The following is a 21,413-nucleotide window of genomic DNA, read 5'->3' on the forward strand; positions in this document are numbered from 1 at the left end:
GCAGCAGCAGCAGCAGCAGCAGCAGCAGCAGCAGCAGCAGCAGCAGCAGCGGGGGAGGGTGGGGCTGGGGACTCAAGGATGTGGGCTGGCGCTTCCCGGCACTGTGCACAGCAGGTTGGGGCCCTCAGCCCCCTCCCAGCCTGCTGGTGTCCCCATGGGCAGGCTCAGACACACTGACCCAGAAGCAGGCAGAAGGACAGAAGGACCCTTTCGACTTTGTTCACAGGCATGGGATAGGTGGTGCCCTTGGGAGGGGTCCAAGAAAATGGCCGGCTGGGTGTGGTGGGGAGGGGAGCCAGCTGCTTCCCTCAGATCCTGAGGCTGCAGGAGAGAGCAGTGGACAGAGTCAGGAGGTCTGGCAGGAGGACTTGCCCAGAGGTCTTCACGGGTGGGTGGAACAGAAGCCACTGCTGCAGAGGAGCTTTTTCTCCTCTGCCAAGATCACACCCTCAGGCCCCAAGTGGGAGGTCTCCAGAGCAGGGTGACTTGGTGAGCCCCACCCTCAGTAAGGGAGGGGTGGTGGCTTCTGGTAGGCATCTCAAAGAGGGCATCGGGAGCCGTGGGTCAACCATACTCTTGGAAATAAGACTTGGAGATTCCAGAGTCTGAGCCCCTTCCCTCCTTTGTGAGGGTGTTACCAACAGCCCTTCCTTCAAGAGCAACAGTGAGATTCTTGAAGCAGAACGGGCCTAGCCTGGGAGGGGCAAGTCCACAGTCTACAGCCAGGCATGGAAGAGCAGAACCCTGAGTGATCGAGTAGGCGGGACAATAAGGAACAGCTGAGGCCTGGGACCTGCAGAGAGGGAAAGGACAGTGGACAGGGGGATGTTCTGCCTGGATGAGTAATAGAAGGGGCCTCCCATGCCATTGTGTGGGCTTTGGCAGAGTCTCCTTCCTTCTTGGGGTCTCAGTTTCCTCATCTGTAAAATGGGAGGAGCATGAGGTGTCACTAGAACAGTGTACCCTCTGGGGAGGCTCATTAAAAATATAGATTCCCAGATGTCCCTTCAGATTTATGAGTCAGACTCCCCTGGACTAGGGCCTGGGTATCTGGAGTCTTACACGGCTCCCCTAGGCCCAGGCTTTGGAAGCCAGTGGGTGAGATGATTTTAAGGTTCCTCCCAGCCTTAAATTAGACCACGGCTCTAGAAAGAGCACTTTCAGGAGGGACTGGAGGAGAGCTGCAGGAGCTGGGAATGGAAGGTGGCTTTGGACTTCGGGCAGAATGAGGAATCCTGCCACTTAGCAGCTGTGTGACTTCAGGCAAGTTACACAACTGCTCTGAGACTGTTCCCTCTGAAACACGGGGATAATAAGACAGGCCTCCCGGGTTGCTGTGAAGATTCAGTGGGTCATGTATGAGGAGGTGCTTTGTAGATTGCAAGTTGCTGCGCACCAAGGGGTAGTGAGGGAGTGTCCCTTTCCACACCATCCTGTCCCCGAGTCAGCTCTGCAGTCTTACTGTGGGGTGACAGCACTGAGCAGTATGGTAAGAGACTACATGTGTCTGTGGGGGTGGGCCCTGGGGAGCAGGTCAGGGCGAAACACTAGTCAGTGATCAGGGTCAGGCTTTAAGATCTTCACAGAGGTCAGGACCCATTTAGCTCCCACTCCCCAAGATCCCAGCTCCTGGGGATCAGCCAGGGCCCTGAATCCCCAGGCTCCCTTGGGAGTCAGACATGCCTGGATCTAAATCCCAGCTCTGTCCTGACCAGCTCAGGGAGTCAGTCGGTAAATATTTATGTAGCATCCATAGCCCAGGCCCTAGGGTCAGGGGATACAGTGGTAAACAAGACAGATGCGGTCCCTGCCTCTGAAGAGCCCTCACTTGGGCGGGAGACACACTGAACAGCCAGTCATACAAATAATTGATTGCGGTCGTGATAAATACTGTGAAGGTGAAATAGAGAGGGCCCTGAGCGTACGTAGCAGGGGCCGGATCGAGGCCAGAGGTGGGATGGGGAGGTCAGAGGGAGTCTTTCTGATAAAGGCAGGAGAGAGATCAGAGAATGTCCCTTTCCACATCCTTCTTGGGTCCCACTTTTGTGTCTAAGCAAGAAGGAGAGAGCCTCATGCAAGAAGGCGGGGCTGATTGCTCTGAATGCCTCATTCATTCATTCATTCATTTCTTTAATAAATATTTTTTGAAGCATGCCTGTGGGCCACCTGCTGACCAGGGTTTTAGGAGATACACACAGAAGTGAACAGGACAGAACTCCTTGCCTCCATGGTGCTTACCACCTTTCAGTGGATGGTTTCCTCATCTGTAAAAATGGGGATGATAATCATTATCTCAGGTTTGCAGGGGGATTAGATGAGATAATCCATATAAAGTGCTCAGCTCAGTGTTTGGCAACAGAGAAAGTGTCCCCAGAGTATGAGCTTTTATTGTAGTTGACTCCCTGGTATGATTGTTAAACCTCTGACCTCAGGCGCTCTTCACCTTTTCTTTGCAGCTCTTATTCCACTAATAATTAAATCATTTACGATTATCTGATCACTGCTTGTCTATGCAGTCCTTGTGCAAAGTAGGCACTCCATAAATAACGAGTATGTGAATGAATGATGTTGCTTCATCTCTTAGCCTCCATGTCTTCATCTGCAAAATGGGGTTATTAATAGCCCCTGCCTCGCAGGATTGGTATGAAGAATTAAATGAAACGATGCCTGGACAGCTTCCAGCCCAGTGCCTGGCGTGCAGTAGGTGCTCACTAAACCTGAGCTGCGATGGTCCTTTCCAGGCGCTGTCCACGCCCGGAGCCTGGGCTCAGGCTGAAGTTGCTCCACGGCACCCCCCAGCTGACAGCCAGCGACTGGCAGAGCCCCCAGGCACGGGGGCCCTCTCTCTTCCAGGTCAGCTGGGTGTGTGCACTGGAGGGAGCACCGAGGGAGCTGGGGGTGGTATGTGGAGGGGACCAGGCAGGTGGGCAGTGGTTGGGCTGTGGCCACCAGACCATTCAGATCTCCTGTTGCCTGTCTTTGCCCACAGAGGTCTCCAGTGTGACAGCCCAGGCGGCAGAGCCGAGGGTGAGTGCCTGGGGTTTTGGAGCCCCGGGGTTGGGGCAAGAAGGAAGAAGCCATGCCCATGATAGGACTTCCTGGCCCTGTCCTTAAGTTTGATCTGGAGTGGTTGCCCCACCCTGCCAATGGGCTTCCCTCTCAAAGGCAGGTGTCCTGTTCTCCCTGAGCCCACAGCCAGGGTCTAGAAGCAGGTGAACTGTCAATAAGTGCAACTGGGGTCCATCATGCTGCATGTGGTGGTTTGGGAAAGATTGGGGGTCAACAAAGGGGTTGGGCTTGGGGAGGGGAGTTAGGGAGGGGTGCAGGGGCTCACCAGGATACGGGAAGCTGACGAGGACTTGGGTATTCAGTGAGGGACCTCCTGCCTGTCCTGCCCAGCAGGTCCTGGTCCCGGCTTCTCGCACCCTCATGTCAGCCCCGGCCCTGCCCGGCGGCCCGCGGAGGACAAGGTCAGGATGCGTGTGAAGCCCCAGGGCCTGGTGGTGACTTCCAGTGCCGTGTGCAGCTCTCCTGACTACCTCCGGGAGCCCAAGTACTACCCCGGCGGCCCCCCCACCCCCCGGCCCTTGCTTCCCACCCGGCCCCCTGCCAGCCCACCTGACAAGGCCTTCGCCCACACCTTCTCTGAGAACCCACGCCCACCCCCACGCCGGGACCCCAGCACCCGGCGCCCACTAGTCCTTGCCAAGGGGGACGACCCGCTGCCCCCAAGAGCAGCCCGGCCCGTCTCACAGGCCCACTGCCCCACACCTGCGGGAGACGGCAGCAGCTCCCGACGTCGTTGGGACAACGGCCGGGTGAACCTGCGTCCAGTGGTGCAGCTGATTGACATCATGAAGGATCTGACGCGCCTCTCCCAGGACCTACAGCACAGCGGCGTGCATCTGGACTGCGGTGGGCTCCGGCTCAGCCGCCCGCCCGCCCCCCCACCTGGTGACCTTCAGTATAGCTTCTTCTCCTCACCTAGCCTGGCCAACAGCATCCGCAGTCCTGAGGAGCGGGCTACTCCCCACGCCAAGTCCGAACGGCCCAGCCACCCCCTCTACGAACCTGCGCCTGAGCCTAGAGACAGTCCCCAGCCCGGCCAAGGCCACAGTCCTGGAGCCACGGCTGCAGCCACCGGTCTGCCCCCGGAGCCCGAGCCAGACGGCCCTGATTACTCAGAACTTGCTGACGCTGACATCCTTAGTGAGCTGGCCTCCCTTACTTGCCCCGAAGCCCAGCTGCTGGAGGCCCAGGCCCTCGAGCCACCGTCACCTGAGCCAGAGCCTCAACTCCTGGACCCCCAGCCCCGCTTCCTGGACCCACAGGCACTAGAGCCGCTCGGGGAAGCTTTGGAGCTGCCGCCCCTGCAACCTCTTGCTGATCCTCTGGGGCTACCGGGCCTGGCTCTACAGGCCCTGGATACCCTGCCTGACTCCCTGGAGTCACAGCTGCTCGACCCTCAGGCACTTGACCCCCTGCCCAAGTTGCTTGACGTCCCCGGCCGCCGTCTGGAGCCTCAGCAGCCCCTGGGGCCCTGCCCACTGGCCGAGCCCTTGCGCCTAGACTTGTGCTCACCCCATGGCCCCCCTGGGCCTGAGGGTCACCCCAAGTACGCCTTGAGGCGCACTGATAGGCCAAAGATCCTGTGTCGCCGGCGGAAAGCCGGCCGGGGGCGCAAGGCAGATGCTGGACCTGAGGGCCGCCTGCTGCCCCTGCCTATGCCTACAGGGCTGGCGGCCACCCTGGCCGAGCCCCCACCACCACCGCCTCCACCACCTCCTACCCTGCCAGGCCCTGGCCCAGTCCCAGAGCTGGAGCCGGAATCTTCCCAGACTCCAGTGGTCCCTACCCGCAAAAGCAAGTGCCGGGGTGTGCGGCGCATGGTGGTGAAGATGGCCAAGATCCCTGTATCACTGGGGAGGCGGAACAAGACCACGTACAAGGTGTCATCCTTGAGCAGCAGCCTGAGTGTGGAGGGCAAGGAGCTGGGCCTGCGTGTGTCGGCAGAGCCCACCCCACTGCTAAAGATGAAGAACAATGGACGGAACGTGGTGGTGGTCTTCCCACCTGGCGAGATGCCCATTATTCTCAAGCGTAAGCGCGGCCGCCCTCCTAAGAACCTGCTGCTGGGTCCTGGCAAGCCCAAGGAGCCAGCCGTGGTGGCAGCCGAGGCAGCCACCGTGGCAGCGGCCACCATGGCCATGCCGGAGGTGAAGAAACGGCGGCGGCGGAAGCAGAAGCTGGCGTCTCCCCAGCCGTCCTATGCGGCAGACGCCAACGACAGCAAGGCCGAGTACTCAGACGTCCTCGCCAAGCTTGCCTTCCTGAACCGCCAGAGCCAGTGTGCCGGTCGGTGCTCACCGCCCCGCTGCTGGACACCCAGTGAGCCCGAGTCAGTGCACCAGGCACCTGACACCCAGAGCATCTCTCACTTCCTGCACCGTGTGCAGGGCTTCCGAAGGCGTGGAGGCAAAGCGGGCGGTTTTGGTGGCCGGGGTGGGGGCCATGCAGCCAAGGCAGCCCGTTGTTCCTTCAGTGACTTCTTTGAGGGCATTGGCAAGAAAAAGAAGGTGGTGGCAGTGACAGCTGCTGGGGTTGGGGGCCCTGGCCTCACCGAGTTGGGGCACCCACGCAAACGGGGCCGGGGGGAGGTGGATGCCATGACTGGGAAGCCGAAGCGCAAGAGGCGGTCCCGGAAGAACGGGACTCTGTTCCCAGAGCAGGTGCCCAGTGGCCCAGGCTTTGGGGAGGCAGGTGCTGAGTGGCCCGGGGACAAGGGTGGTGGCTGGGCCCCTCACCATGGGCACCCAGGCGGGCAAACTGGCCGAAACTGTGGGTTCCAGGGGACCGAGGCCCGGGCCTTTGCCTCCACTGGGGTAGAGAGTGGGGCTTCAGGCCGAGGCAGCTACTACAGCACAGGTGCGCCTGCGGGCCAGACGGAGCTCAGCCAGGAGCGCCAGAACCTCTTCACCGGCTATTTTCGCTCACTGCTTGATTCGGATGACTCCTCTGACCTCCTGGACTTTGCCCTCTCAGCCTCTCGCCCTGAGTCCCGGAAGGCGTCAGGCACCTACACAGGGCCCCCCACCAGCGCCCTACCTGCCCAGCGGGGCCTGGCCACTTTCCCCAGCCGGGGAGCCAAGGCCAGCCCAGTGGCAGTGGGCAGCAGTGGGGCTGGGGCAGACCCCTCCTTTCAGCCTGTGCTGCCTGCTCGCCAAACCTTCCCACCAGGCCGTGCAGCAAGCTATGGGATAACCCCAGCCACTTCAGATTGCCGGGCTGCCGAGACCTTCCCTAAGCTGGCTCCCCCACCTTCAACCGTGGCCCGCTCACCTACTACCCACCCACCCACCAACACTTACCCACCCCAGTATGGTGGCTATGGGGCTGGACAAAGCGTATTCGCCCCAGCTAAGCCCTTTACAGGCCAGGACTGTGCTAATAGCAAGGACTGCAGCTTCGCCTATGGCAGTGGCAACAGCCTGCCTGCCTCGCCCAGCAGCGCCCACAGCGCTGGCTACGCCCCACCGCCTACTGGTGGCCCCTGCCTGCCACCAAGCAAGGCCTCCTTCTTCAACAGCTCTGAGGGGGCCCCCTTCTCTGGTTCAGCCCCCACGCCCCTGCGCTGTGACAGCCGGGCCAGCACCGTCTCGCCCGGCGGCTACATGGTGCCCAAGGGCACCACAGCCTCTGCCACCTCCGCTGCCTCTGCCGCCTCCTCCTCCTCCTCCTCCTTCCAGCCCTCGCCTGAGAACTGTCGGCAGTTTGCGGGGGCTTCTCAGTGGCCTTTCCGGCAGGGCTACGGAGGCCTGGACTGGGCCTCAGAGGCCTTCAGTCAGCTCTACAATCCTGGTTTCGACTGCCACGTCACCGAGCCCAACGTGATCCTGGACATCTCCAACTACACGCCACAGAAGGTGAAACAGCAGACAGCCGTGTCCGAGACCTTCTCCGAGTCGTCCTCTGACAGCACCCAGTTCAATCAGCCAGTCGGCGGTGGTTTTCGGCGTGCCAACAGCGAGGCCTCGAGCAGTGAGGGCCAGTCGAGCCTGTCCAGCCTGGAGAAACTGATGATGGACTGGAACGAGGCATCATCCGCCCCCGGCTACAACTGGAACCAGAGCGTCCTCTTCCAGAGCAGCTCCAAACCAGGCCGTGGACGGCGGAAGAAGGTGGACCTATTTGAGGCCTCACATCTGGGCTTCCCATCATCTGCCTCGGCCACTGCCTCAGGCTACCCATCCAAACGGAGCACTGGGCCCCGACAGCCACGGGGTGGACGGGGCGGTGGGGCCTGCTCAGCCAAGAAGGAGCGGGGTGGTGCAGCAGCCAAAGCCAAGTTCATCCCCAAGCCACAGCCGGTCAACCCGCTGTTCCAGGACAGCCCAGACCTTGGCCTGGACTACTATAGCGGGGACAGCAGCATGTCACCACTGCCCTCGCAGTCGAGGGCCTTCAGTGTGAGCGAGCGAGACCCCTGTGACTTCATGGGACCCTACTCCATGAACCCATCCACGCCATCTGACGGCACCTTTGGCCAAGGGTTTCACTGCGACTCGCCCAGCCTGGGTGCCCCTGAACTGGACAGCAAGCATTTCCCGCCACTGGCCCACCCACCCACCGTGTTTGATGCTGGCCTGCAGAAGGCATACTCACCCACTTGCTCACCCACACTAGGCTTCAAGGAAGAGCTGCGGCCGCCACCCACAAAGCTGGCTGCCTGTGAGCCCCTCAAGCATGGGCTCCAGGGGGCCAGCCTGGGCCACGCGGCTGCAGCCCAGGCACACCTGAGCTGCCGGGACCTGCCGCTGGGCCAGCCCCACTACGACTCTCCCAGCTGCAAGGGCACAGCATATTGGTACCCGCCAGGCTCAGCTGCCCGCAGCCCGCCCTATGAAGGCAAGGTGGGTACAGGGCTGCTGGCTGACTTCCTGGGCAGGACGGAGGCCGCGTGTCTCAGTGCCCCACACCTGGCTAGCCCACCGGCCACGCCCAAGGCCGACAAAGAGCCGCTGGAGATGGCCCGGCCGCCTGGCCCACCCCGTGGCCCCACTGCAGCCACTGCTGGCTATGGCTGCCCACTCCTTAGTGACTTGACCCTGTCCCCCGTGCCGAGGGACTCGCTGCTGCCCCTGCAGGATACTGCCTACAGGTATCCAGGCTTTATGCCGCAGGCGCATCCTGGCCTGGGTGGGGGCCCCAAGAGCGGCTTCCTGGGGCCCATGGCGGAACCTCACCCTGAGGACACATTCACCGTCACCTCCCTGTAGTGCCAACTGAAGTGCCGACTGGACCTCGAGGTTTTGTTCCTGGGTGAGTCTGGGCATGTGGGTTTAGTGGGCAGAGAGGCCTAGAGGTGGGAGGGGTGAGGACGTTGGAGTTTAGGCGAGGGGAAAAGGTATAGTGATGAGCAGGAAGGATTTAAGGACAAGATTGGGGACGTGACGACAGGGAGCTGGGATTCAGGAAGGAGTCTGGAATTAGCTGTTGGGAACAGTCTGAGGAAGGAGATGGGTTGCTTGGGTGGGGAACCCAGCATGGGGATTGGACATTCCCCAGTTACTGAGATGACTGGAGAACCGTAGACTGCATGGGGCCATTTAGTTTGGTTCGTCAAGCATTTATTTCCCTCACGCCTGTTAGGTCCTGGGCAGGCACCACCTGAGTCCCAGGAAAGACTCACTACTTGGCCTCTTATGAGGGAGGCATTCACATCACCCTGTGTGACACGAGTGATGGGACAAGCAGGTTGGATCATTATCCACTGCGGCCTATCCAGGGTCCAACCCTACCAGGCTCCCTCATTTCCCTGGGAGCTTCATTTAATCCAAGATGCAATCTGGCCAGGGCTAGGCTGAGAGTGGCCAGTATGTCTTGGTCACACACTCTGCAATGGCTTTACAAAATGGCCCGAAGTATCCTTTCCTGGTCTCCCAGGGTACCCCCAAAGGCTATTTTTCAGTATCTTTGGCCTGAGGTAGGCTCAAGAGTGGTCAGGGGCATGCAAGGTAGGGATCCAGAGGAGAAAAGGGGTGCTGGGGTCCTGCCGTGCCTGGGAACCTGCAGCCAGTGGATCTGTCCCCAGGCAGGATGTTTTCTGCCTAGAGAAAGCCAGTTCTTTTCCTGAAGCTAAATGCTTTTCCAAGAGTTCGGTTAAACATTACTAGATATTTAGGTATTATTTTTATCAGGCACTGTGACCTCATTAGTTGGAGTCACAGTTTTAGTTTCTTAAGATTTTGTGTTTAAGAAAAGGAAAGTAAAAAGGGGAAAATGCCCCCAAAATGGAAAAGGGGCAGGGTTGGAGAAGTCATTTTCTTGATGAACAACCTGCTCCAGAAATACAGCCATAGCTGGCCCATCAGATCTCACTTTTGGACAACAGATTTGTCACAAAATTGGCCCAGATGTGATGGGTGGCAGTGGTATGGGCCAGGGGCCTGGCTGAGCCCCTCACCCTCCACCTCTGCTGCCACTGCAGCCTCCTGGGAGTGTCTCTTCCTGGAGAAGGAATAGCAGGGCTCCTGGAAAGCCCCGTCCCTGCTCTGGGAAGGCCATTCAAGGCCAGGGTGACTCAGGGTCCTGAAGTCATGTCACTGGAAAGTTGTTACCCCCTCTCTGCCTGACCTCAGCTCCCTTGGTGCCTAAAGGTGGCAAAGGGCAACACGTGGGGGTCAGGAGGCTCAGGGAAGGACCCTTCCCCAATTGGCCATCAACTTGCTACATGCCCTTGACCAAGCTTTTGCCCCTCCTCCCCCCCGCCTCTATTTCCCCATCTGTTCAAGGAGATTGACTTTGATAATCTCTTAGGCTCTTGCAACTCTGCATGGCATAGACAATGGACTGAACTTTTTTTTTTTTTGGCAGCATATTTTTCCTCCTAATGAAGCCAGGCCAAGATTAAAATGGCCTTCCATTCCCCATGCGTCTCATTGCAAGCAGCAGAGCCGCAGATCTGAGGCAGACCAGGGAGAAGCTGCTTAGGGTTTAAAATGTCAAACTCTTGATCCTTCTCACTGGAGGGGAGATGTCTCATGGATAATCCAGAAATGTGAAATAATCCAAAAACCGTTCCTCCCGGGCTCTGGGTGGGAAAATAAACGGGAATGGGGGCTGGGTGTTTGGGCAGGTCACAGCTCAGTGAGATACATAATGGAACCACCCAGTGAGACGTGAACGCAGGAGGAACTGGGATGCCATCCAGCCCCACATTCTGGCCCCGCTCCCCACTCAGAGCTGGGAGTTGACAGCACTATCCTCAGACCAATGCATTCACTTGTTCCAGAGACATCTGTCCAGCACCCACTATGTGCCAGGCATTGGGGGCACCACAGTGAATACCACAAATGAGGTCCTAGTCCTCAGAGGGCTTCCAGTTTAGAGAGAAAGACAGTAAACAGAATGACACAGAGCATTTAATAATTATCACCATAGTAAGGACTGTGCAAGAGAAGAAAAGCTAGGAGGCCGTGAGAGCCTGTAGCAAGCTGATGCCAGAAAATGGGAGGACATTGGCCAGACCAGGAGTGGGAAGAGCATTCTGGGCAGAGAGAGCAGCAGTGAGTAAAGCCCTGAGGGAGGCAGAGGCTCAGCTTTGAGGAATTGATAAGAAGACAGTAGCGTCGAGTAAGGGACGAGGCAGGCAGGGCCAGATCATGTAGGGTATTGGAAGGTTTGAACTTTACTCCAAGACAAATGGGGAACGGTTGAAGAGTTCTCAGCTGCGATGCCATGGGTCACAGTGGAGCAGGGCAAGTGTGGAAGGAAGGAGACCAGCTGCAGGAGTCCAAGCAAGCATTGATGGTGGCATGGACCAAGGCTGTGGTGGGCTGTCTCCCTTCTTTATCTAAGATGGCACACCAGCTCCCTCCCTCATCTAGGGCAACCCTCAGTGCCAGGGACTGATGAGAATCATTGTGAGAGTGAGGAAGAGTTGGGGATATAGAGAGGACAACAGTGAGGAGGAAGAGTCAACAGAGGGAGGAGTGCTGTCAGCAATGGGTTTATACACAGAGGACGGTGACACGCTCATTCACCAACAGGCTGTGAGCACTTTGGACACTGGGCACTGGAGAAGCAGTCATTCAGCTCAGCCTCACATCTTGAGCCCCTCCATGCCCATCCCACTGCCAGGCACGGGGGAGACAGAGACATGGCCCCTGTCTTTAGAGTTCAGCATCTACCCCAGGAAGCTAAAACAAGTACACAAAGAACCTAAAAACACCTGGTGGAAAGTGGCAGGTGCCCAGAGGCAGGGAGAAACAAAGCTTGAGCACCAGGAAGGTGAGCGTTGGGGTCAGAAATCATCTCTCTACCCCATTGTTAGGAAAGGGACATGAATTTGTGCAACACTGCCACACTGACCCTTCGGAGCAACACCCACCCTCCCATCAGAGTCGAGGAAACAGGTACAGCTGTGAACCTCACCCAGGGGATCCACAGGTAGTAAATGGTGGAGCCAGGATTTGAGCCCAGTCCTGGCCCCCCAGAGCCTGGGTACTCTGCCATACTGCTCCTTCTCCGCCCTGCACCCCTGATTCTCCACCTGCAAAATGACGGATTGGGTGGATGCTCCCTACAACTCTTTCTGGGTCTGACATTTTAAATGGATTTTGAGGTTCTGCGGAAGAAGCTGCATTTGAGCTTGACCTTGAAGAACAGGCAAGATTTGGACACGTGGAGACTGGGGGAAGGGCATTCCAGGCAGAGGGAACTGTGGGCAAGGGCAGGTCACACCCCAGTATGAATTAGAAGAGGAAAGCTCAGAGGAGCCAGAGTGGGAAAGGCAGGACCTGACTGGTCTGAGAGCTGAGCTGCTGGGACAGAGAGGGAAGGGGGCGGGGCGGCATGGGGCTTTGGGCCTGGGCAGACATCTTCTCTAGTCCCTTAGATGGAAAGCAGAGCCAGACAGCCTGGCTCCACATCAGGCCCCCATGGCTGAAGATCAGCCCTACAGACCCTGGGGACAGGGTGGGAGGGTAGGAAGGACCCTCCAAGGTGTTTCGGAATCTCGAGTCCCCTTCTCCTCCCTGTTACCCCTCTGGCCTGGACCTGAGGCCAAGAGAAATGTCACAGGTCCTCCGAGGTTATACCAGCTGGGACCTGACCAGAGCAGGAAGCAGTTTCCAAGGCCACCATCCAGCCAAGGTCATCAGGCATGCCCAGACCTGGGCCAGGCCCCGGCTGCCCTGGGCTTTGTCTCTCCGTGTCTTGAAACCTCAAGAGGTCACTTGATCTTGCCTCTGGCTCTAAGCAAGAGGCCCTCACGTCAGGGGTTAGCCAGTCTCGCCCTGCCTCTTCTGGGATTCTCTTCCCACTCTCTGAGGCTGTCCTCCCTCCGGTCCTATCTCTTGCCTCTCCTGCAGCCATTTTCAGGCCAGGCCTGCCTTTTCTGAGCCCTCATTTCCTGGAAATATAATCTCTCCGTGAACATGCCCTCTCACGCTCCTTCTCTCCTGTCTTCCACAACCCTGTGGACCCGGAAGAACCCAGAGGAGGGTGCACCCTACTGAAATGGGAGGGTGGTGGCTAGAAACATGCCTGTGGGCGCGGACAGGCCTCTGTGCAGAGCTCAGTTCCATCCCTTACCAGCTATGTGACCTGGTGAGTCATATCACCTTGCTGTGTCTCTTGTAAGAATTAAATGACATTCCCCATAAAGCACTTAGCCCAGTCTCTGGCACATAGTAAGCGTGTAATGGGTGGTTGGTAAATGGGTGGATAAATACCTCTCCACGCTCTGAATTCTGGGGCCTCTAACCCACTCTGAGTCCCACACCTCTCACCCTTTCCTCTTTGCTCGGGACTCCGTAGCCAGCCTTCTTTCACCTGCTCTCCCTGCTTCCCTCCTAGGAAGGATCTTATAGTCTAGTGTAGGTTTGGGGCCTTTGGCAGGAGGCTGTGAAATACCACCTAGTTCTTTGCCTTAGCAACTGGGCTAAGTCCTCCCTGGGGGGCCCAGAGACAAGGTAAGTCATAAGCCCTACCCCAAGGGACCTGAAGCCTGAAGGACAACAGGGCCCAGACTCCTAAATGACCCAGGTCAGCTAGAAACCCTGTCCACAGTTATCTGCACCAATCCTCTTGGTGCAGATAATCTGAAAATGATTTCTTTGTGTCTTTGTAATACGTCATGATTTTCCTCTGGCAGATTTGCCATCTTTGTCATCATAACTTTTGCTGACATCGTCCCCATTGTTTGTGCTGGAAGGCAAGGAGAAGTAGGTTAATTCTGTGTTCAATGCACATGAACGAGCCACCTGCCCTGGGCCAGGCATGGCATCTGGTGCTGAGGGTACCACTTAACGAGACAAGCAGTGTCCTGTCCTCATGGAGTTTGCAGCCTGTAACCGGTGTACATTAAAAGCCTCCACGTGGGCGTCACTCCAGGGGAGGAACTGAAATGCTCTTACCAGATATGCCAGGGACCACCCTCTGGCACCATGAGCAGGGCAGGCAGCAAGAGCTTCCTGGAGGCAGGAAATGGGTCTTGAACAAATTGGAGGCTTCAGAAGCTATAGCCCAAGCTCAGCTACCAGGACGGCCAGGTCTCTGCCCCATACCTGTGCCCCCTCCCTGAGTCCCTTCCCCTGACTGTGGCCACCAAAGTGCTCGTTCTTCAGCATTTTGGGATGCATGGTGTCTGCAGTCCCCTAAGTATTTACTGGATTAATTGATTGAAATACATCTGCTCCTGTGGCTCCATCACTTAACGCCTTTTGATTGCATCCTCCCCTCTCTGCCCTCCTTGCCTACAAAATCAAGGCCCAACTTCCTAGCCTGATATTTGGGTATTCAAGGCTTCTTTTTCAGCACTGACCTCCTTCTCACACACCCTCCATTTCCAGCCCTAGACTGTGGAATCAGGAATCCGGAGGGAGCTTTCCAGGGGCCCTTTCCCCAGGGTGCCCTGAGCCTGAGCCTTTGGTCTAGCTTGCTCCAGCCTGGGCGTCCTTTCCTACCCACCATCCATCTCCCAGCTGTCAGTTCCTATCTTTCAAGTCAGACATCGCCTCCTCCAAGAAGCGTTCTAGGATCCTTCCCAGGCGCAATTAATCTCCAGCCCTTTATGCATCCATGACAGCCCTTCCTGGGAATGTCCTCCTCACCACGCCATCAGCTCCTTTAAGCCGGTTACTCATCTCAGTGCACTGTCCCCATCTCCCTCTCCAGTGTCTCATCGTGTCTGGGACATTTCAGGGGTCAGGGTTGTTTTTTCTGGAGTCAAAGAAGAGCATGTGAACTAGGGAGAATTGTGAGAGGAAGGGTTAAATATTGGGGAATGGGGATGAGTTGATTTCAGATACGCTCCTAAAAGTGGGGCAGGGGAGGGGTGTATAAATAAACCCATTCAAACTCTCAGGGTTAACTGGGCTTTTGGAGTTCTCCAAGTATAACCCCTCCCAGTTTACAGAGACAGAGGGACTTGCCCAAAGACACAGCCACCCAGGCAGGGGAGCACAGATTGGTAGAGCCAGAAAGGGCCCTTGGGGATCACCTAGTTCCGCTATTCCTGCCCTTTCTTCAGCCTCCGCTTCAGTCGCACACCCAACACTTACCCATCGGTGACGCCCGTCTTTACATAGGCATCTCCCATCAGGAGGGTGGAGAGTGTGTGGGTGTTGGGGGAGGGGGTGTATAGCCTCCTCCCAGGACAGGTGAGGCATTTGAGGCTCTGAGAGGTGGGAGACACACACAACGTCACCCAAGTTTGGTGGGCGACCATGGATGTGAACCCCCTTTGGTCCCACTAGCATCATCCTCAATGCCCAGCAGTGGAGGAGGTCAGGGAAGATCGCTAAGGCAGAATGACTGGCAGAGCTGGGGTTTAAGGAACGCCTCTGGTCACTGGTGGACACAGATTTTGAAGAACTCTCCAGTGGGGAGGAGAGCCCCCCACACACATGCACCCCTCACACACACAGCCTGCCTATCCCCAACTGGAAGCTTCATCTCCCAGTGAACCCCAGATCCACCCTACCTGAGAGTATCTCCATCTGTCGGGTATGGTCTGGGCCTCAAGGAAGAAGTGTTCTCTCCACATTAAAGGGACGTGCAGGCCTAAATTTGCCTGAAAGTGTTGGAGGGAGTGGATCAGCCTTTGGGCAGCTGTGGTTTGCGTCTGACCCCTTGTCTTTGGTACAGTATCTCAGTGCCTGAAGAGCTCTCCCATTACCTGTTCAAATCCCCTTATTTTACAGAGAAACAAGCCCAGAGAGGGAAAGGATTGCCTTAGGTCACACAGCAAATAGGTCTCTCAGTTCTCATGCGCTCTTTGCCTTCTGCTCCACTGCCTTGTTTACCATTGAGACCCCCTTCTGGAGGGCAGAGACTGGAGGTGGGGGTTAGACCTTAGCTCGTGACCTGGCAATTAATGGGTGTGAATATATGTTTGCTGCTTGCTTAAGTGAATGTATGAAAGTGCTCCTTTTTGGGAAGACATCTCTCTGTGGACCACCTGGTATACATGATCTGCAGCACTTTGAATCCCTGCTCAGCTATCCCTCGGTGCCCGCAGTGCCAGCCCCACTGACAGGCAGAGTCCACTTAATGCCCTGGCACCTCAGACAGTAAAACTGCTGGAGCTCAAGGACTCGGTGGAACGTGGCTCTGCAGTCGCTCATTATGGAGTCACTAAAAGGTTAAGTCTCACGAACAATAGCTGGTGTCCTGGGGCGCCAGGCACATGCTGGCATTGGGGATACAGAGGTACCATGCACAGGTCTCTGCCCTGGAGGAGCGTGGAAAGGAATGACAAGTGCACTGGTAGCTATGGTAACAGGGTGGTCTAAGGAGGTGTGCAAGACCTGAGCTGGACCTTGACACGCTGATTGGACTTAAACCAGTCATCGCTCTGTCATGCAGTCAGCACGCATTCTTGACCCCAGCATGTGCTGGGCACCGTGCTCAGCAGTGAGTTGAAGAGCCACAGTCCCTCCTGCCAAGGCTGGATTAGGTGCTCCCTGAACCCCCCGGGGCTTACTGTGGCACAGCCCCCTCCTCCCTACGTGGTCATTGCCTGGTTTGGGGTCAGCTTTGCTTCCCTCTTTGTTCTGTGAGCCCCTTAAGGGCAGGGACCAGATCTGTCTTGGTCTCCGCTTTGTCTCCAGTGCCCAGCACTGGGCTGCCTGGCGGGTCAGCATTGGTTCTGTTTTGTGGAGGGTTGAACTTAGTAAGGTCAGGGTTCTACAGGGCCCCAGCATTCTCCCTTCTCCCTGGCTCAGGAACCTCTGGTTTTGATTCTCTCCCCATCCCCCAGATTCTGGCCAAGTCATGAAAGCTGGGGAGGGCAGTGGGAGGAGGAAGGTGAGATGGCGATGGCTTAGCAGAGGGTGAGAAATCCTCCCTGCTGCCTGGCCGCCGGCACCACGGGAATGGTTCTGGCAGGAGCTGCCTGCTGGGCTGAGATCACCATGGAGACCTGGCTTGGAGAGGGTCACTGGCAGTGGCTAAGGGCTGGAGGGGGTGGGGGGTGACAGGGATTTGTGCAGAGACTCCCAGCCTGCCCTGGGGCCCTTAGGGGGGAGCAGGGGAGGCTGGGGTTCGGTACAATCAGCTTGCTAAGTGGTTTGGGGCAGCCTGTCCTAAATTTCCCCCTCACTTGCCACCCCAACTCACTATACCTGTCACCCCAACAGAGGTTGCTAAGCTTGCAGTTTCCTCTCTTCAACTGCAATAAAGCTGTCCTACAGATAGATGCCCCCAGCCCTCCAGCTGAACCTGTCCCCCCAGATACAGTAGTCCTGCCTCCTAATGGATACCCTGCTTGTCGCTACAGCTGTTCTCTTCATCACCCTAACTGGAGAACTGACATCCATCCCAGCAGCACCCCCTGCCCCAAGAGCTGCTTTTCTACCAAGCACCCTACTTGTAACACAGCTGTCACCCGTAACGAGCACACCTCTTACCCCTACGGCTAATATTCCATCCTCCCCTCACCTGCAGGAGACCTGACAGCTTAACAAAGATGCAACTCCAGCCCACCCCCTCGTGTCTCTGCTTGCCACCTGGGCTGCAACACCGGGATAGGGTGCTGCCCCTGCCTTGCAGGAGCCCACCTGGTTCCCCTGGCTCTTGAGGGAGTCCTGGCAAGTCCAGCCGCAGGACAAAAGTCTTCCCCGGGGCTGACTGCCCAGCAGACAGCAGCCAAGGCTGAGCAGAATTTAAATGTGGCCCTGTTGGGAAGAGAAGCCAAGAAAGAGGACAAGGGAGGAAAGGCTTTCATTTCTGTGGCTGCCTGGTTGCTGCGGGGGTGGGGGAGGACTTGCTGAGCAGTCTTAGGAGGCGGTTGGTTTCAGGGCTCTAAGAAGAGGACAGACCTCAGAAAGGTCCAGGCTAATGAGTGGAGGTCTTAAGAATGACCAAGCCCATCTCTGTCCCTCTGGGCACCTTCCTGCTCACCCCAGCAAAGATGGGGGTCTGCATAGGGGAGTCAGGGCCCTGCAAACAGTTCAGACTGTCTGGGAAAGGGGGTACTTCAGACCTCCAGTGTCTGGTGATTGTCGGGCCTGAGGACGTGGGAGTTTCTGGGCTTCAGGAAGGCAGGGGGTGCGGCAAAACACAGATGGTATTGTGTTGGGCAATTTCTTTATTCCTTTATTCAGACAGACTTCCTCATCCCCTCACCTCTCTAAGGAACAGAATGGCATTGGTGGGGACTGGGGGGAGGGTTGGAGTTAGAAGAAATTAAAGCAGTGGCTCACACCTGTGCTGCGCTGAGGTCCTGTCTTCCCCATTACGTCATTTGTTCCTCAGAACAGCCGAGGTTGGAGGGATTTCTAAACTCATTACATGAGGAAGCCTAGGCTTGGAGAGCCTAGCTGGTCTAGGCCCCAGGAAAATGATAGAGGCTGGTAACTAGTGTCATTTATTATTCATTTATGTTCCAGGCCTAATATGCCTTAAACCACTGAATCCTCCCAACAAACCTATGGGATAGTTCTGTTATCTCCGTTTTACAGATGAGTAAACTGAGGCTCAGAGAGAGGCACTGGCTTGCCCAAGGTCATAGAGCTTTTAAATGGTGGTGCCAGCATTTTAACTCAGTTGTGTCTGACTCGAGAGCCCAAGTTCTTAACAAATTGCACTGCCTGAAACCCTGACTTCTCGCCCTGTGCATTCTTTACCTCTCACTGTGGGCCTTGGACACACACCTATTTTACATATGGGGAACCTGAGCTCAGAGCAGGCCAGAGTCTCATGGGGGGCTGTTTGGAGTTTTCTGGGAGAAGGAACAATGCTGTTAGCTTCTCCCAGAATCCTGTTAGGGACTGGGCGGGGGTCCCATGCTTAGCCTCCCTGTTCTTAGAGCTCAGTGTCTGTGCCTGTTGCTGACTTCCGCCTCCTCTCTTGTGTTTCTTTGCAGCTTTCAGAAAACCAACGCCAAGACCCCTCCCAGCGTCCACATCATCCTCTGGCAGGAGCGCCTGCCCTTCTTCCTCCCCTGCCCCACACCCCCTGCGACCCCATTTCCCCCCACCCCTTCCCTGCCCATCTCCTCCACGCAGAAGCCGAAGGTGAGCCCTTTCTGCACAAAACCAGCAATTGTAAATACTTTTTAAAAATGTACAAAACTTAAAAACAAAACACAGTTTTAGAAAAAGACAAAAAAAAAAAGAGAGAGCGAGAGAGCGAGCGTGTGCAAGAGGTTGCGAGCGGGGCCCCAAGGTGTCCAGAGCCCCTGCAAGTATGCACTGAGAAATTTATCTACAGGTCGTTTGACAAAAATGAACAATATCCTATTTATTGTATATACTGTTTTATTATAAATCGTGGATTGTATATTGCATTCTGTAAACCTGCTGTGGTCCCGTGGTGTGCAAATTCGCATGGTGGGGGGAGGGGGAAGAACCTCTTGCGGGAGCTTTTTTTTTTTTCTTTCTTATTTTTCACTCTTGGGTTTTCTCTTCTGTTGTTGTTGTTGTTTTCTGTTGGCAGGACACACCCAAAGATCCAAGTTTGTATTAAAAAGAAATGAAAAAAAAGCAAAAAAAAAAACAAAACAAAAAAACCTCGTGTCTTGTGAAAGGGGGTGAGTGAGGGTGGATGGAATGGAAGGGGCGCGGCTGAGTTTTGTCACCAGCCACTGGTTCCCCACAGGAGCTGAAATACCCACGTGTCCTGTGCCTCTGAGTTCTCTCTTCTGCCTGAGGTCTGAGTCACCTTTGCATCTGGGCTCCCCCACTTATACCCCAGGCCTTGGGTGTTCCCTGCCTCTGGGTTCCCCAGTCTGCCCCATAGGGCTTCCTGGCCCCTGGCATTCCTGTCCCACGTCCAGGGATTCAGCCTTAACGGGTCTTCGTTTTGCCTTAGGTTCTGGGTCTCCCTTGATTCTGAGACCTCTCTTCTGTCCCCAGTCCCAGGTCTCCCAGCCCCTGGATCACACCTTCTTTCAAAGCGCCTGGATGCCTGCTTCCAGGAGCCTTATGTTCCCCCAAGCCCTCGGTTCCCTTTCCCTGAGGACCCCCATTATGAATCAGGTCTTGGGCCTCCCCTGCTGCTAGATCCCCTCATTCCATCCTAGGGCCCAGGTCCCTGACTCGCCCCTTCATTTGTCCTGTCTCCCCAGCCTTTGGGCCCCATGGTTCTACTCTGGTTCACAGACACCTGTCTTTGAGATACTCATTCCATCCTAAGGCCCAAGACCCTTGTGGGCCAGCCCCCTTCCCCACAAGGACTGGAGTACCCCCTGTTTGTGTGTTTCCCATTTACCCCAGGGCCTGCCTGGGTCTCCTCTGTCCCCAGGCCCCCCATTTTGCCCCAACACACCTGCATCTACCTATGCAAACTGCCAGTAACTCCAATATATCTACCTCCCCCTTTCTTTCCACCCTGAACCCCAATTGCCAGGTTTGTGTTTCCTCCCAGCTTTTGTAAGCCTTAGAAAAAGAAAACTCCTCATCCTGTGCCTAACTCTGGTGGACCTGGAAGTGCTGAGCTGTTTCCCACTCCCTGACCGTGGGAAGTTCTTGGCTGCCTTTGACCGACTGATGCCCACTTTGGGCTGCCTGGTCTTTAGCAAGCAGCTTTTCCCATAGACCCATTTTATCTTGAAGCTCTGCCAAATGGAGCTTCTCAGTGTCCCTCCCTCCTGAAGCTCAGGAAGACCCCAAGAGACAGCTCCCTGCCGCCTGCTCTTCCTGACCCAACCAGCAAGGCCAGCCTTGGGAGAGTCAGAGGAACTCTCCATCTGAGGGAGAGAGAGACCCCCCGCTTCTGGGCACCCCTGTCTGAAAGAGGAGGCCGGAGGATTCAGGCAGGGGCAGGTAACAGACCCTATAACTGCAGCCTCTGCTGGATGTGCGGGTTCATCCACCCAGGCCCCCTCCACGCTGCCCCAAGACTCAGATGAAGACAATCCCTGCCCTCCTGCATGGTGAGGGCGAAGGCTTTAACACTGCATTCAAGCTACAGTCCAGCAGGTGCTGCAAGTGGGGGCAGGGAGCAGTACCACTCGGCTGGCGTTTCCCAGAGGAGAAAACATTTAAAGAGCCAAGGCTAGGGTGCTAGGCAGAAAAATGAGGTGGTTCCCAGAGGAGGAAAGAACTTGTGCAAAGGCCTAGAGATGTACAAGAGGGCGGCAGGGGTGGAAGCCACACATAGCGAGGTCTGTTTGGAGCAGACACTGTGTGTATTTTTGGAGAGGGGAGAGGGCTTTGGCAAGGTCACTCGGGGGCAGGGTGGAGGCTGGTTGGAGAGGGTGGGTGGCATGAAGGAACCGGTGGAGGAGGCCAAGAGAAGCTTGTTTGCAGCCCTAAGAATCGCCTGCAGGGAGAAAATGAGTATGTTCAGCGGCCTCCAAGGAAGCGGAAGAGACTTGGGGAGGCTGTCCAGGTGGGACAGGCTGGGCAGACAGGGGGCCCGGAGAGGGGGCTGAGGGCTCAGTAGGGGTGGGGTGCAGGGGAGGTCTCCATGACCGAGGGGGCAGTGGGGGGATTATTCAGTGGAAGAGATTAGGGCTCTACACAAGAAGGGGCTGGAGGTGGGGAGGAAGGGCCGAGAAGGGTTGTGCGCCCAGGAATTGGGTTGGGGGGGAACCTATGAAGGAAATGGGAGTTTAAGGAGGTGATTATAGCCCAGCCAGGGGGCTCATTAACTTGAAGAGGGCTTTGTAAAAGGAGGGATGGGGATTCACTGCAAAGAGGGGCACAGGCAGAGGGATGAGGACCCAGAGAAGGCCTTGTGGTTTCCAGGATGGGAGGGAGGCATGGTGAGGAGGACTGGAGCTCCTTGAAAGGTAAAGGAATGGCTCTTGGAGAGAATGGGAGCTCAAGGACGGGAGGGGTCTCAGCCTAGGGTTCCGTGGCTGAGTAAGGGGGGAGGAGGGCCGAGGTGTATTTTGGAGAGAGGACTCAGGGGAGCTGTGCCAGGGCTAAGGGCCTACCCTTTGGGCTGGACGGTTCTCTGGC

General features: G+C 56.6%; 1 protein-coding gene across 9 annotated transcripts in view; it reads left to right on the forward strand.

The window, feature by feature from the left end:
* AHDC1 (AT-hook DNA binding motif containing 1) overlaps positions 1 to 18,995 on the forward strand; it is a 64,514-nt gene extending 45,519 nt beyond the window's left edge. For 7 of the 9 annotated variants that reach the window (XM_046660644.1, XM_046660649.1, XM_046660640.1 and 4 more), the window contains 4 exons: positions 2,742 to 2,853; positions 2,990 to 3,027; positions 3,403 to 8,319; positions 18,371 to 18,995. In XM_046660644.1, coding sequence (XP_046516600.1) covers positions 3,477 to 8,276 — 4,800 coding nt within the window. In that variant the 5' untranslated portion in view covers positions 2,742 to 2,853; positions 2,990 to 3,027; positions 3,403 to 3,476 and the 3' untranslated portion in view covers positions 8,277 to 8,319; positions 18,371 to 18,995. Of the gene's footprint in view, positions 1 to 2,636; positions 2,854 to 2,989; positions 3,028 to 3,399; positions 8,320 to 18,370 lie in introns of all 9 variants that reach the window. The other 2 variants (XM_046660643.1, XM_046660647.1) reach the window with 2 other exon arrangements.
* Positions 18,996 to 21,413: the final 2,418 nt, after the last annotated feature.

This window comes from Equus quagga, chromosome 5 (assembly GCF_021613505.1).
Source record: "Equus quagga isolate Etosha38 chromosome 5, UCLA_HA_Equagga_1.0, whole genome shotgun sequence".
NCBI lineage: Eukaryota > Metazoa > Chordata > Mammalia > Perissodactyla > Equidae > Equus > Equus quagga.